General features: G+C 35.3%; 1 protein-coding gene across 1 annotated transcript; it reads right to left on the minus strand.

Moving 5' to 3' along the window:
* Positions 1–1,940: 1,940 nt before the first annotated feature.
* rcor1 (REST corepressor 1) lies at positions 1,941–14,498 on the minus strand. The gene is given in 13 exon segments (NM_001080041.1): positions 1,941–3,342; positions 4,148–4,383; positions 4,504–4,561; positions 4,975–5,052; positions 5,974–6,177; positions 7,151–7,201; positions 7,464–7,539; positions 7,723–7,841; positions 8,155–8,316; positions 12,030–12,082; positions 13,336–13,416; positions 14,063–14,122; positions 14,220–14,498. Coding segments are annotated over 13 exon segments (1,377 nt in total). The 5' UTR covers positions 14,377–14,498; the 3' UTR covers positions 1,941–3,300.
* Positions 14,499–14,811: the final 313 nt, after the last annotated feature.

The raw sequence follows: 14,811 nt of genomic DNA on the forward strand, positions 1-14,811 counted from the left end.
ACAACACTGTAAATAATCAATATTTTACACTAACAAACCCATCCCAAACTAATCCCTAACTACTTTAAGGTCCTGTCTTGGGTCTCATTAAATACAGTTAAAGCTTTTATCTTTATATAATGAAGAGAAAATACAATAACAAAAAAAAAAATGAATATGTTCTGTTCAGTACAGTAAGTACAAATCGCATTAACAGTCACAATCAGTATATTTCTCACACATTTATCACGGTTGCATTGCCAAACAGGTTAAGTACTATTTAGAGCTTGTCCATTTGCTTACAAAACTTTTTTTTCCAATTGCTGCCACTCTAGTAAGTTCTACTGCCCATTCTTGAATTCTGATTTTCAGCTCCTAATAATTATTTGTCTGCCAATCAGTAAATGTATTTATCTTTTATTCTGTTGTCTGTCCAACCACCTATAAACAGTTTAGGACATGGTGAAATATGAAAATCTAAAACCAAGCAAATGTGCTCATCAACTCTTTTCCAGAAATCCTGAATTTTTTTTCAAGACCCTAGAGCATGGACTAAATCACCATTCTCGGTCTTACATCTCCAACAATTAAGTAGTAGACTATATTTTAAAAGAAAAGAGTCTGAAGAGTCTAGTAAAAACAGTATAATCTTAAACTGTATAAGGTGTATTTTAGCATCCCTATTTGCTGTTTTATCATTCTTTAAAATTCCATGCCACTCTTTGTCATCAATGTCAGATTCAAATCTCTCTCCTATATTTTCTTAAAAGCCAGTGAAGTTCCATCACAGAGACTTTGAATCAACCTTAAGTACGTGAATGCTTCTTGGCCCTTTTTATATATTGAAAATATTATACAGTAAGCATCTGCTGTGTAATAAAACTAAAAATTATACAAAGGAAACTTGAGGATTAAACCAAATGCAACAATGTGTGTATTATTCAGAATCAGAAATTATTAATAGTCAGTTATTTAAATCATTGCTATTTGTTCATTTTAGCTAAATTAACTTTTATCAACATACTACAATAATAGGTTTTGCCTGTTTTTTTGAAGATGGAAAATTTAAGGGAAAACACGTTTGTATTCTTAGTTCACTTTTTGCTACTGGTGTCCTGAAATTTTATCCTACCTATCAGATAATGCTATCAACACTGTTTTAAAAAGTTCTGAGGTTGAGGTTTGGGACTAGGTAGGTTAGGGCGATATTACAGCTTCATATCACTACTCCATGTTAAAATTTACACGGGTAGAAAAATTTGATGGGTAGCATATTCAGTCATTAAAATGTGCTACATACTTTTTGAATGGGAGGTAGGACAAGTTGACAAGGTATAAGAAAAAAAAAGACAACGCCAGTCTTCATTATCTTAACTAATTTTAGAAATAAATAATAAAAGCCCACATATGAAATATCAAAAAGCTTTTAGTTTGAATAACTCTTCTACCAAACAATAGAATATTTTGAAGAAAAAAATACATTCATTTGACATCAGAATTAAGAAAGCTTAGCATGAGGTCGATCCATCACAAAACATTTTTATTAAAATGAAAAAGTAATTGTAATTCCCCTTTGACAGATATTAGTTCTTAATCATTAACTGTTTCCTTAAGTTAATGAGTCTTGATTTAACAGTGTAGATAAGTGTATATAGACGTTTATATTAGCATTTCTTTTTTTAAATGCATGCAATATTAAATGACAATTTTAAGATTAATTTAAGATGTTTTTGTAGTCATCAAACTATACGACTTTAAGAACACAGCTACAGCAAAATCACAAAAAATGTATTGCTTCTTAAAGTTTGTTTCTATATTTAATAATATACTACACATTTTATTTTTTGGAGGATCAAACCATTTTTGTCATTGCCCATGTTTAATTACCCAGGGTGATTAACCAAACAGCTTTCCAAACATCTCAAATGTGACGGACAAAGGTAAAGATCTGGACCATCTGGTAGTATGATTCCCTTAATTTTATTATGACTAATGTGACATAAACTGTTTACATATACAGGCCAGTCTATGAGCACATCAGTGGCACCCACACACACAGACACACAGAGTTTCACCCCAACCATATACAGGTTATCTGCACACATAAAACTTTCAAAAGGAGTTCACACTAGTATGGTACCATTACAGCTATTAGAGGGGAAAAGTTGGTCAAAACAAAAGAGAGTGCATGTATTTAAAATAACTTATTCCTTTATCAAATTAAACATACAAAAGAAACAATGAGTGTATCTACCGTTTATACCTCCAAACACCATAATAATGAAGGATGAATGGGGAAAAAAGAACAACTGGAAGAATGGAAGTAAAAATTTAAATGTGCTGTCATATTTTGAAATTCCTAACTACACTTGGAATAGAAAGCTTGACCTCGGCATGAAGGAACTGTTCACACATGCAAAAAAAGTTTAAAAGAAGATTTAAAAGTTCCAAGCAAGAACAAAACAAATACTCCCATTCCATTACAACTCTTTGCTGCGGCCGTTGTTACAATCAACATTCGCAGCCAAGAACCCTTTTGAGATAAAATGCATTTCAAATACACCATGTACAAGGGTCCATGATTAAACATTTATACATTATAACCTAAGTCTAACCAGTTCGCTTGAATAATATATGAGCTGCTATCCATTTTATTTTTAAAAGTATATTACAATTGCTTTTAAAATTATTTTAACTTCATCTGCACTGACATTTCCTTTTATCTATATAGTGCAGTTTTTATTCACCATTTATGGAAATAAATATCTTAATAATCCAACCGGAAATCAACTAAAATCTATTTTAAAATAAATCATGACTAGATAATATGCTACAATAGCAAAAAATCAAAGGTAACTGGAAAGGGATGTTGTATTAGGACCAAATACTCTGAATATTCCAAGAAAAAGGAAATGGTAAAGTGTCTCCTTCAGACATGAGATCTTTCAAGACCATAATTCAATTACATTGAACTGTCCAATGGCTTTAGGGTGGGTTTATGAACATGTTATTCCCGCAATTATAATTTGTGGAGAACTGCCGGAGTGCCAGACGCGTAGAGAACACACAGAAACTCTACTGTTGGCAGTGATGGTTAAGTGTCCTAGTTCCTACCGTGATAAAGTGTGCGCCCCCATGCGGCAGCACCTGTTACAGAGTCCTGGAATCAGCAAGGGAGTGAAAGTCGGAGGGTTTATTTTAGGGCAGGGGGGAATGTCCATCACGAAGAGACTTCGTTTGAGGCCTATGAAGCCTTAATGCCTCTCACGTACAGCTGCGATTATCAACCGATCTGAGCTCGACCAACCGCTGTTGGAGAACTCAGGAAACCGAAGGGTTCTGTGTTTCCATTGGCGTTTGTTCCTGAAAGAGATAATTTGATGATTATTCTCAAATGTGACTGACTGGAAGGACCAGATGCAGAGAAAAAAAAATTCAATTAGATTCAGAATTTCCAGCCTAACTAGAATCTAAAGCAAAATTTGTGGGAAAAGCCCATTAAAGGGAAAGTTCACACAAAAATTGTAATTCTGTCATCATTTACTCATTTCAAACCTTTGAGTTTCTTCAAAAGAAGATATTTTGAAGAAATCTGAAAACCTGTAACCATTGACTAACATAGTATTTGTTTTCCTACTGTGAATGATGTATTTTTTTATTTAATGCCATGTCAAGGACAAAAACTATTTTGATGGCAAAAGCATTTCATAAAAAAAAAAATAAAAAAAATGCAGTTAAAAACAATAAACATGTATGCATACATAAATTAAATATTAGCGTTAATACATGATAAAAAATGTTTTTACAATCTGGTGAAATTTTGCTAAAATGTCCTTAGTGTTCATCTCATAAAAAAAGTCTTCTGGATTCATAAAAGCAGGACAGTCCAGTGGAATGTGTTTTACTGTAAGTGGTATTATGCAGAACAAACACTGAGTGGGGTCTTCACCTTTTAGCAAAAAAAGTTATTCTTGTATGTCCTTCCTACTATGGAAGTCAATGGTTACAAATCGTCAGCTTTCTCCTGTTAAAAAACAAAAGATATTTTGAAGAAAGAAACTCACCCTCAACTTTTAGGAGTTAACAGTGAGAAATTTGTCATGGTTGAACCTTCCCTTTAACTATTACAATTTACTGATGGGAACCTGAGGTTAAAATATCTAGTGACCTCTGTTTGGTTTTCTGCAGGCCCTGAGGTTGTGCCGTCTTCAGATGACACCTCCATCTTCTCTTCATCTAAACCCTTGCGTTCCTCCACACCGTGCTCTGCTTCCCACTCCTGCAGCACCTCGTCCAGGTTGAAGCGACGCCGGTAATTCACAAAAAAGTTTTTGACTTGCACCACAGACTTGTTGCCGATCACATCAGAAATGGCCTGGAAATCCCGCCCGTACTTCCTTATAGCTACAGAGAGAGGGAACAGAGGATTGTTCAGAATTGCACCACTTAAATGCTTGCCATGTAAATATTCATCCCTTATCCCGTAAGACCCACAAACATTTGACAAATGTGGTCAAAAATTACCTTGCACTGCAAGCAGCTGCTCTTCTGTGGTCCAGCGGGTATTAAATTTCTGATTCGACTGAGGAAAACAAAGCATATATATATATATATATATATATATATATATATATATATATATATATATATATATATATATAATACCATTCACGTGTAATGTTGTGAAAAGGATAGTTCACCCAAACATGAAACTTGTAAAGTTTCTTATTTCTGCTGAACACTAAAGATGATATTTTGAAAAAAGCTGAAAAGCTGTAACCATTGACATCCATAGTAAAAAAAATTAATAAATAAAAACATACTATGAAAGTAAATTGTTCAGCTTTCTTCAAAATATCTTCTTTTGCGTTCAACAGAAGAAAGAAAGTGAAACATGTTTGTGACTGAGTGTAAATGATTTTTGGGGGAACTATTCCCTTTAAGAAGAGCATTTATGTTTGGTGGGAGAATCTAAAGAAATATGAAAATTGTTACCTCAGATGGCCTGAACTCATCCACACCAGTGTCCAGCTTTTCTCTGAGAGCACTATTGTGCTGTTTAATGCTCTGAATCTGTAAAGAGGTAGGAATTATTCACAACATATTAAAATGTATTTATTTTTGTTTGTTTAAGCTTGTATACTACATTTTTGTTGGTCAGATTTACATCCATCTCTGCCTATAGGCCTGATATACAAGTATAAAAGTCTGCTAGCCAAAACAAATTTTCCAGAAGTCTGGAAAACTACCACTGAACCATGCAGACTACAAAACAAGTAGGCTTCTCCTCCTCTGACATTTTTTCTTCTATTTGCTACTATAAAATGTCTCGCTTGAAGGCAATTATACTACATTAACAGCTTTATGAATCTATTTCACAAAAAAATGTAGTGTTAAATATGTAGAGTTTGTGCAAACATATCCTCATCACCTTGAGCAAGTGCTTCTGTAACTCCTTTCTTTTAATATTGTCCCTTTAGCTGTATGTTTATATTGTTACTGACAAGAAAATGCAGCTACATCTGTAAATGTTGCTCTCAGCAGTTTTCGGATGTCCAGTAACACTGCTGCTAAACTATTTTAAATGTCTTTTTATATCTAATCATCACAGACAGCATACTAGTGATTTAAAGGGACCCAAAACTAAAGTTTAATTACTGTTTACTCATCCATAATCGGTTCCCAACCATTATATATTTTTTTTTTATTAAACACCAAAAGACAAAATTTTGAAGAAAGTTGAAAACCTGTAACTATTGACTTCCATAGTAGGAAAAACAAATGCTCTGGAAGTCGCTGGTTACAGGCTTCCAACATTTTAAAAATTATCTTCATTAATGTTTGACAGAAGAAAGAAACTCGAAGGTTTGAAACAATTAAAGGGTGAGTAAAAGATTACAGAATTTTTATTTTGGGGTGAACCATCACTTTAAAATCCAATATATAATCGCCTGAAAGGAAAATGATGTTGCTGGGATGAAATAAAACTCCAACCTGACGTTTTATGGCAATGAGCTCCATATCCAGCCCTCTCAGCACACTAACTGCAGCCGGGCCACTGCTGGACATTGCAGTCACATCATCAGCACTTAAATACATTCCTTTGGGAGGTTTTTTCTTAGCCCTGTTCAGGTTCCTCCCTGCAAGACCCTGGGCTTCCTTCTTTACATGCATTGGCTTCTCTGCAAGAATTGCTGGCTGCAAAATCAGAAACAGCCATTTGAAAATTTGAATAAAACATGTTTATTGATCTAGACTTACATATGCATAGTAGGGGTGGTCAAATTAATTGTTTTTCAATGCACCACGATGCAGATGTAGACAGTTCAGTATCTGTTCAATAATAGATTCTGATCGGTTATTATGCACTGACGTCTTTTATGTGGCGGTAGAATACTATGGCAAGGGAGGCGAGTGCGAGTAATTAAAATGAAGAAGCTTGGACAGTCATTCACTAACATTGAAGTTATAGCAGAAGCCCATATTTTACTGCTATGGAGAAACTGAAAGTAAACTCCATCTTACTACTGTGACGTTTTCACTCCTCTCAGCTGTTATAGCAATACTTGTGGATACAATCCAGTTAAAAGACTGTCTGCAGAGTGAGTTTTCACCACCGCATCTATCATGGATCAGCTGTGATCATCGTTGCCGTTTATCAGTGTCACTCATTGGTAAACAGCGCGAGAGCATTAAAGCCTATCGCAGCCCTTTCTGTTGAGCACTTGACCAATCATAGGCGTTTAACAACATAATCAACAATGTTGAAAAAGCAAGCGGGATAATTTTTACATTTATTTATTTGCTTTTAATGCTCATGTTGTTCTGTGCATGTACTTGAGTTGTCTGATGCATTCAAAGCAATTGTTTTCTTTGAGCGGGTAAAATTAAAGGTACAGTTCAATATCTGATTGCTTGTATTAAAGGATAAGATTGTATTACAAATACATATAAAATGTATATAAAATTATACATTTTAATACAAGAATTCTTGTGCTTCGAAGTAAAATATTAAATTGTATGAAAAGCATTATCAATGCACAGAGATATCAAATTGAACCAAATCGATGGCATGATAATTGTAACCGAACCAAACAGTGAGACCTGTGTAGGTTCACACCTCTAATGCATCATTAAAAAAATGGTCAGAAAAACAGATTTAGTTTTTTACCTTTTGCACAACTGCAGGTTTTGATTCTTGTTTCTCGGTTCCAGAAGTTCCCTTAAAAAGAGAAAGATAAAAGATGAAAAAACACATTCATAATAACACTTTTTTTTTTAATTTGCAGTGTTAATTTAGCAGAACATAAAAAATAATTTGTTCTTTTAAATAAATAAAAACAAAAGAATGTAAAAAAAATCATGTGCAAATATATAAATCAAGTAAAGATTGTATTTCACCTTACTCTGTCTACAAAATTGTTGATGCAAAACTGACACTAATGAGACATTATGATGTGATAGTACACAAAAAAAAGCATTACCTCTTTTTTCTCTTCCTTATTAGGCTCCAATTCTGTATCCCCTGGAGAGGTGCTACCATTTTCTTCTTCTTCATCACTTCATGAAGAAAAAAAAAATGTTTAAAAAGTGACATTTCCTTTTCAACAACTACAAAGCATTCTAAAAATAGATCATGCTAGCATTCCATGACAGCACAACTGATCTCGAGACTCTCAGAACCAACGAAAACACAAAAAGCGACAGCAAACATCATATTAATATTTTCATGCCACATCTGACCTTTCTTCTCGCTCTCTCTTTTGTTTGCGTGCATGGCGGTCCATCACGCTCGTTTTGCTCCGAGTTTTCTTCCATGAGTAATAAAACCTAACCAGGCTTGCAATTGACTTGTCTGGAAGCTGGTACAAAAAAAAAAAAAAACAGTTGGAAAAAAAATTCAAGCACTAAACAATAGAAACATCAGACACACCATAATAATACATCATTACCCATGATCAAAGCTGACAGTGATTCAGTTGTAGTTCTGCCAAAGTATTAGAATTTAGGACTTGACAGAACCCATGTGGTCTTCATATGCATCAGCGACTGCTTATTATTAAGCTGTATTTCTGAGGCTCCTTGTGATTGGTTGTCACTTCATTACAGGATGCTGATTCTCTCAAGTGCATGTTTTATTTTAATTGAGAGCGTGGTTTCAGCCATTTCACTTACCATCTGCTGGATGCGGTGAAACGTCTTTCCATGAAAACTGAAACCCTGTTCAAACAGCACCTTGTCTTCAACTGTCCACTCGTCTGGAAAAGGGGTGAAGTTGGGGAGATCTGCCAAAGATTTTTCAATGTTGTGTTTGTGCCAAAACAGCATGCCCAATGCCTGGTAAACAAAGAACCACATCATGAGACTTAAAGTTAATTTGTTTAATGGTGGGAAAACAGGAAACATTTAATAGGACATGTGGAAAGGGTACTACACAGGCCCTACAAATATATAGTTTCCTATAAAAAAAAAAAACCAACAACCACATTATAGGTAGGTGTGTGTGTTATAGACAAAATATTTATATATTTTCTCCAGACCTGTGAACAATACATAAATATGACTGTACAATTGCCAGTAGGTGACAGCAATGACGATCTATACATGTGATTCATTGAATCATTCATTGAATCAACCTAACAGAGTTGCTTTCAGACACAAATGTTCTGCCCTGGCTTTGTATAAAACTATTTTATTAGTGAATAAAAAGAAAAACAAAGCTGCCAGTATTCTACTAATGTGAGACCTACTCAATTCTAACCCCATGTTGATTGAACAAAATCTGATACACATTTGTGCTTACATTCAGAAATTGGGGGGAAAATTGGTAAGAAAGAAAGAAAGAAAGAAAGAAAGAAAGAAAGAAAGAAAGAAAGAAAGAAATTGCCAAAAGGAAGAAAGAAGCGAAAGAAATTAACAAAAGAAAGAAATTGGGGAACGAAAGAAAATGGCAAAAATACAAAAAAAAAAAGAAATTGGCAAAAGAAAGAAAATGGCAAAAGAAAGATATTGGCGAACGAAAAAGAAATTGGGGAAAAAAAATAATTTAGCAAAAGAAATTTGCAAACAAAAGAATGAAGAAAGAAAGAAAGAAAGAAAGAAAAAGAAAGAAAGAAAGAAAGAAAGAAAGAAAGAAAAAGAAAGAAGCGAAGTAAGAAAAAAGCTAAAGAAATTGGCAAAAGAAATTGGCGAACGAAACAAAGAAATTGGGGAAAGAAAAAGTAATTGGCAAAAAAATGGCGAACAAAGAAAGAAATTGAGGAAAGAAAAAATAAATTGGCAAAAGAAAGAAAATGACTAAAGACAGACATTGGCAAAGGAGAGGTGAAACAAATTAGCTAAAAAAGAAAGAAAAAAAAGAAATTGGCAAAAGAAACAGTTGAAACGAAAAAAAGAAAAAAGTAAGAAATTTGTGAAAGAAATAAATTGGCAAAGAAAGAAGCAAAAGAAAAAGAAATTGGGGAAAGAAAGAAAGACGGACAGAGACAGAATTTTTATCATTCTCAATGGTCAAAAAAATTGCTAATGACATTAATGACATTATCTTTTTAATAAATATGCCATACATAAATCAATCTTTAAAAAACTAAGTGCATTTTGCATTTGAACTGGCGAAATGACAAGTGACAATTTAAATGTCAGCAATTTTTACAAACAAAACACAACCAGAGGTGAGTCAAAAGTAACATGGTTTAAAATACAGAGCAGTATATTTTAAGGAATGACACTGTCTGCATTCCATCAGCTGCCTAAACTTTTGTTTCATAGTGCCATCTGATACTTCCTATCTTCAAAACTCCAACTATCCCAATACTAATCAAATACAACAGTTTGTGCTGAATAGGAGCTAAATGAAAGCATACCTCTATGTCCTATCATCTTTGAAAACTCCTTTTTATTTATTCTTCGACATTGTTTTTCTGGAAACTGAAATCCTCACCCATCCACTGACTAGACATGATGACAACATCCTCAAACAGGAAAACTTTAAATAAATCGCCTTCATTTTCATATCAAACCACTACTGAAAAGACATTAAAATACTAAATAGATTATGAGTGTAACATTTGTTTATCAAACTAGTAGATCTACACTTTAAATCCCTTATACACAATTAGTGCCCTTGAAACATGAAATGAAGATGGATCCGGATTTAATTTTATCTGGGTGCAGATCCAGACCTTGAAAGATATCAACGATATTTTTGCTTTCATAACTCGATTTAGAGGGCGTCACGGTGGCGCAGCGGGTTGGAGCCTCAGTTGGCAGTTCTGTGTGGAGTTTGCATGTTCTACCTGTGTTCGCTTGGGTTTCCTCTGGGTGCTCCGGTTTCCCCCACAATCCAAACATATGCATTATACTGTAGGTGGATTGAATAAACTAAATTGGCCGTAATGTATGTGTGTGAATGCAAAAGTATATGGGTGTTTCCCAGTATTGGGTTGCAGCTGGAAGGGCATACGCAGCCTAAAAACATTTGATGGAAAAGTTGGCAGTTGATTCAGGTGTGGAGACCCCTGATTAATGAAGGGACTAAGCCGAAAAGAAAATGAATGAATGAACTTGAATTACAGTCATTCGCATAATTATGTCATTCCAACTGCAATCCAATAGGTTTCGTCTTGTGCTTAATAATTTTGGACTCTCAATAGGCTGTTTTTGTTGTTGTTTGTTTTTCTTGTATTTTCATGACTCTGATGCTTAAATTTGATCACCAAATTAATTAAATTTATATTTGTTAGAAAGTTTTTTTCATTCTTAGATTTATTGCCAAGACTTCAAGTGTTTCATGCCTTCATCCCCTCTCGTCATGATTATTGCAACACAGTGAAACTGGGTGTGAGTCAAGCCTCTTTTTCTCATCTGCAGCTTGTCCAGAATTCAGCTGCCAGGCTTTTAACAGGCACAAAAAATAAGAGCACATCACACCTGTGCTGGTTTCCCTACACTGGCTAAAAATCCAGTTTAGAATTCAGAACAAAGTACTGTTGTACTGTATGTTTTAAATCCCTCTATGGTCTGAGTATATTTCTGGGCTCATTAATATACACCAACACATGAAATATCTTCGCTCTAAGGATTGACTCTATTTGACATTTCTGCAATCACGCTTGAAATGACGAGGTGATGGAGCCTTTTCAGATGCAGCTCCAAGACTTCGGTACCATCTTCCACTCTCCTTAAGAACATTTTCCACTTTGGAGTCATTATCACTGAAAACACACTTAGTTTCTTCAGCTTTTAATCATGTGTTGTAAATTTATATATTTTGGCTCCTTGTATGTCTGCATGTACTATGTGTTTTTATGTACATCATTTTAGTACCCATTGTTGTTGGTTGAAAGTGCTCTAGAAACAAATTGAGTTTAGTTGTAAAGTAAGAGATAACGTCAGCTCACACAAATAATCGTTCCGAGATTGCTTAAATGAGGTGGTCTCGGCTTGATTGAAACGAACCCTGGAGCGGTTCGATTGCAGTGAGAAAGCGATCCGATCCGAGCGCGGTTATATCACAGTGTTTTATGGATATGTAATAGGCATACGGCTATATGAAGAGAGAATTATAAGTAAGGCGGGAAGTTTCGCGAGTCTCCGGATGCCCGCAAACGATTGATGATCTCCCGGTAATTTTGCGTCTCCCTCCCGGTCCTCAAATAGGCATCGTCGTGCACCCTTCACACCCCTACCCACCGCATCTCTCCTCAGACACGACGCGCGCGCTCACCTTGTCAATCACCATCAAACCACCTCCTCTCCTGACAGCTGAGCGGGACACTGCAAAATAAACCCTGACACTCTGACCAATGTGAGTCGAGTTTACTCGCACGTGACTTGTTTTGGCTCTTTTGGTCCGATTAGAAACTTTGCAATATGAAAGCGAACCGCTCCAAGAGCAACAATGTAACATTTGTAATCTCTGTTTCGGAACAACTGAATCGATTCACAGGTGTGAAAACACACTAAGATATTATCACAGACATAAATATTGCACACTTCTCGTTTTTATTACTTTTCAAGCAACAAATGTAGTTTTCAAACTGTGATTTTACCTGCTCCATATTGTACCCATGTTTTTCTTTGGCTATTGCAATATATTCATCCACTGCAACAAAATAAGACAAAACAATAATCAGCATATAGATTAAACTAAAAACCTTAAGACACAGAGAATGTTTTTACATTTTTCATTTCATCATAGAATGGAAGAAAATATTGCATACAAAAAAAAAAGTTGCTTCTTCATTTAATAATTTACTTAATTTCAGAGTCACTACATCACAGGTGTCAAAGTTCCTGGAGGGCCGCAGCTCTGCACAGTTAAGTTCCAAGTAGGGCTGGGCGATTAATCGAAAAGTAATCGAAATCAACATTCAGAATCTATAATCAGATCAAATTTTTCCAGGTCAATTTTTACAATTACTTTCAATATTGTGTGTGGAGTCACGTGACCCAGCATTGATAAGGCTGAATTTTACTTGTTATATCATGATTTCAACATTTTATAATCTTCTGATATTATACTTCCACCATGCACATGTGTATGGTCCGGCACAGCCTTTGGATACCCACACACCTCTCCAAAAAATTTAAGTACCCGTCACAACGACATGTGGCACAAGCTTTGTGATTAGTCGCTTTGGTCGTGGTAATGAGGGTGGGCGGCACGGAGAGTCCCGTTTTAGACAATGTGTGTTTTAATTTAAGTCTTCCTGCATTGAAGTTCAATTAATAATCGCAGATAGTGTGTTTACTTCAATCATTTTAAAATCAAGTAATCCACCCATCATTCAAAAATCTCACACTTGTAACATGAGCATATTTACTGTACAAAACTTGTGAGTGAACTATGAAGGCAAAAACATAAAATAAATAAAATAATTGTTCCTTAACCATAATTGAGTTTAAATGTTCAGTTTATCAAGATTTGGATTTTTGGCCAAATCGCTCAGCCCTAGTTTCAAGCCTAATAAATAAACACATCTGATAAGGCTAATTTAGCATTTTAGGCATGTTTGATACCTAAAGATAGGTGTGTTGAAACAGGACTGGAACTAAACTCAGCAGGGCCGCGGCCCACCAGAAATTGTGACATTCCTGCAATAGATGAACCAAACAGAATGGGGAAAATGTCTATTTTAGCTATTATTAACTGTCTGTGTGTTGCAGAACTGCTGAATCTCACATACTGCATTTATGATAGGAAGTATTATATAGCAATAAAAAAGCAGTGACAAACAATTGACTTGTTTCAAAATGATTGCCTATTGGAATGCATTCCTTATCTGTCTCTTAACTGGTTACTGCCCAATGATTCGTTTATAATACATACTATTAAAAACCTCATAAATTACTTACATTTGGCCTCTGGAATACTTGTTTTGGGAATCCACACCAGCATTCCCAGATTTTCCCTCTCATGGCTCGCCTTTGCTACTTCTGATGAAAAAAAGAGACGTCAGTGTATTAAACAAGAACATATCCACCTATTTGCATTTCAAACTAATATAACAACAAAGGCATCTATTTTTCCTTTTTTTTGGCTTTTCCCACAAAACTTTTAATACAATCATACTAAAAATGTTTTAATAATTTTGCGAACAGAAAACCTAATTCAATTAATTACATCAAATGGGAATGACCACGTGTAGCGAATTTTATTATAATTAAAACAATCACTAATAGCTGAACAATTACATTAAGAAAGAAACATTAAGATAAATTAATTAAAATGAGTTTAAACCAGAATTACAGAAATTCATTTCTAAATAAAATGAAAACGGGTTATTGATGTTAAATTAAAAATACACAATGATTGACACTTATCTGTGCTCATTAGCATCACCTTAAGTTTCAAACACTCGGCAACCAACGAAAGTTAATTTCTTTCATCCTGTGATTTAGTCTTAACAACTTTATCTTAACCACTTTAAAAGCAAGTAAGACACGGAATATGAAATATTATTATCATTATTGAAGATATACTAAACGGAGGAACTATTCCTAACAACGGACAGTGTTTGAGGCTATCCCGACATCCACCCTGTGCTGTCAATAAACCTTCCAACACTCAAAAGCCACAAACCGGGGTCATAATCGGGAACAACTGCCTGATACTGCGGTCCAACTCTCATCCCGCCCGCACCTTGAGAGGAGCAAACAAACAAACGAGTTGGACTGATTACATTCATGAAAAGTGCATGAACTTGTAAAGAGAGACCGAGGCTACCACCATGACTTACCATGCTCGTCATCACTTGAGGAACCCGAACTTCCTTCCTCCCATGAATTGTTACTGTTCCCGTTTGAAGTAAAACTTTTGGTTGGATTATTTACAGAGTTCCTGCCCCTCCTTTTACCCGAAATCTCGGTGGTGCCCTTCTCTAACATTGCGGGCATCTTGACAGCGAAACGCAAAGCTGCTTGAAGGAACTTGGGCTCGCTGACTGCTTGCTATAGCTAAGCTAACTCAGCTCAACTGCTCTAATCGGAAACAAATAACACCGTAGTGCACTGATGCAAACTCCTCCAACTGCTAATACGGGGCTACGAAGATCTGAAAATGTGCGTTGACTGCATTATATTTCCATCGGTCGCGTTAATAAAACAAGTTTTGGCTTTGGATGCAGATAAAAGCACATACGGCTGCAGTGCTAGCAGTGCCGTTGCTCTCTAGCTCTAGCGTTAGCTCTCTCTCTCTCTCTCTCTCTCTCTCTCTCTCTCTCTCTCTCTCTCTCTCTCTCTCTCTCTCTCCCCCTCTCCCTCTCATTGACCTGCTTTAGCAAACGTCAGTTCCTCTTTAAGTCACAAAATGTTCATACTTCTTTAGAGTAT

The sequence above is a fragment of the Danio rerio genome, chromosome 17 (genome assembly GCF_049306965.1).
Source record: "Danio rerio strain Tuebingen ecotype United States chromosome 17, GRCz12tu, whole genome shotgun sequence".
NCBI lineage: Eukaryota > Metazoa > Chordata > Actinopteri > Cypriniformes > Danionidae > Danio > Danio rerio.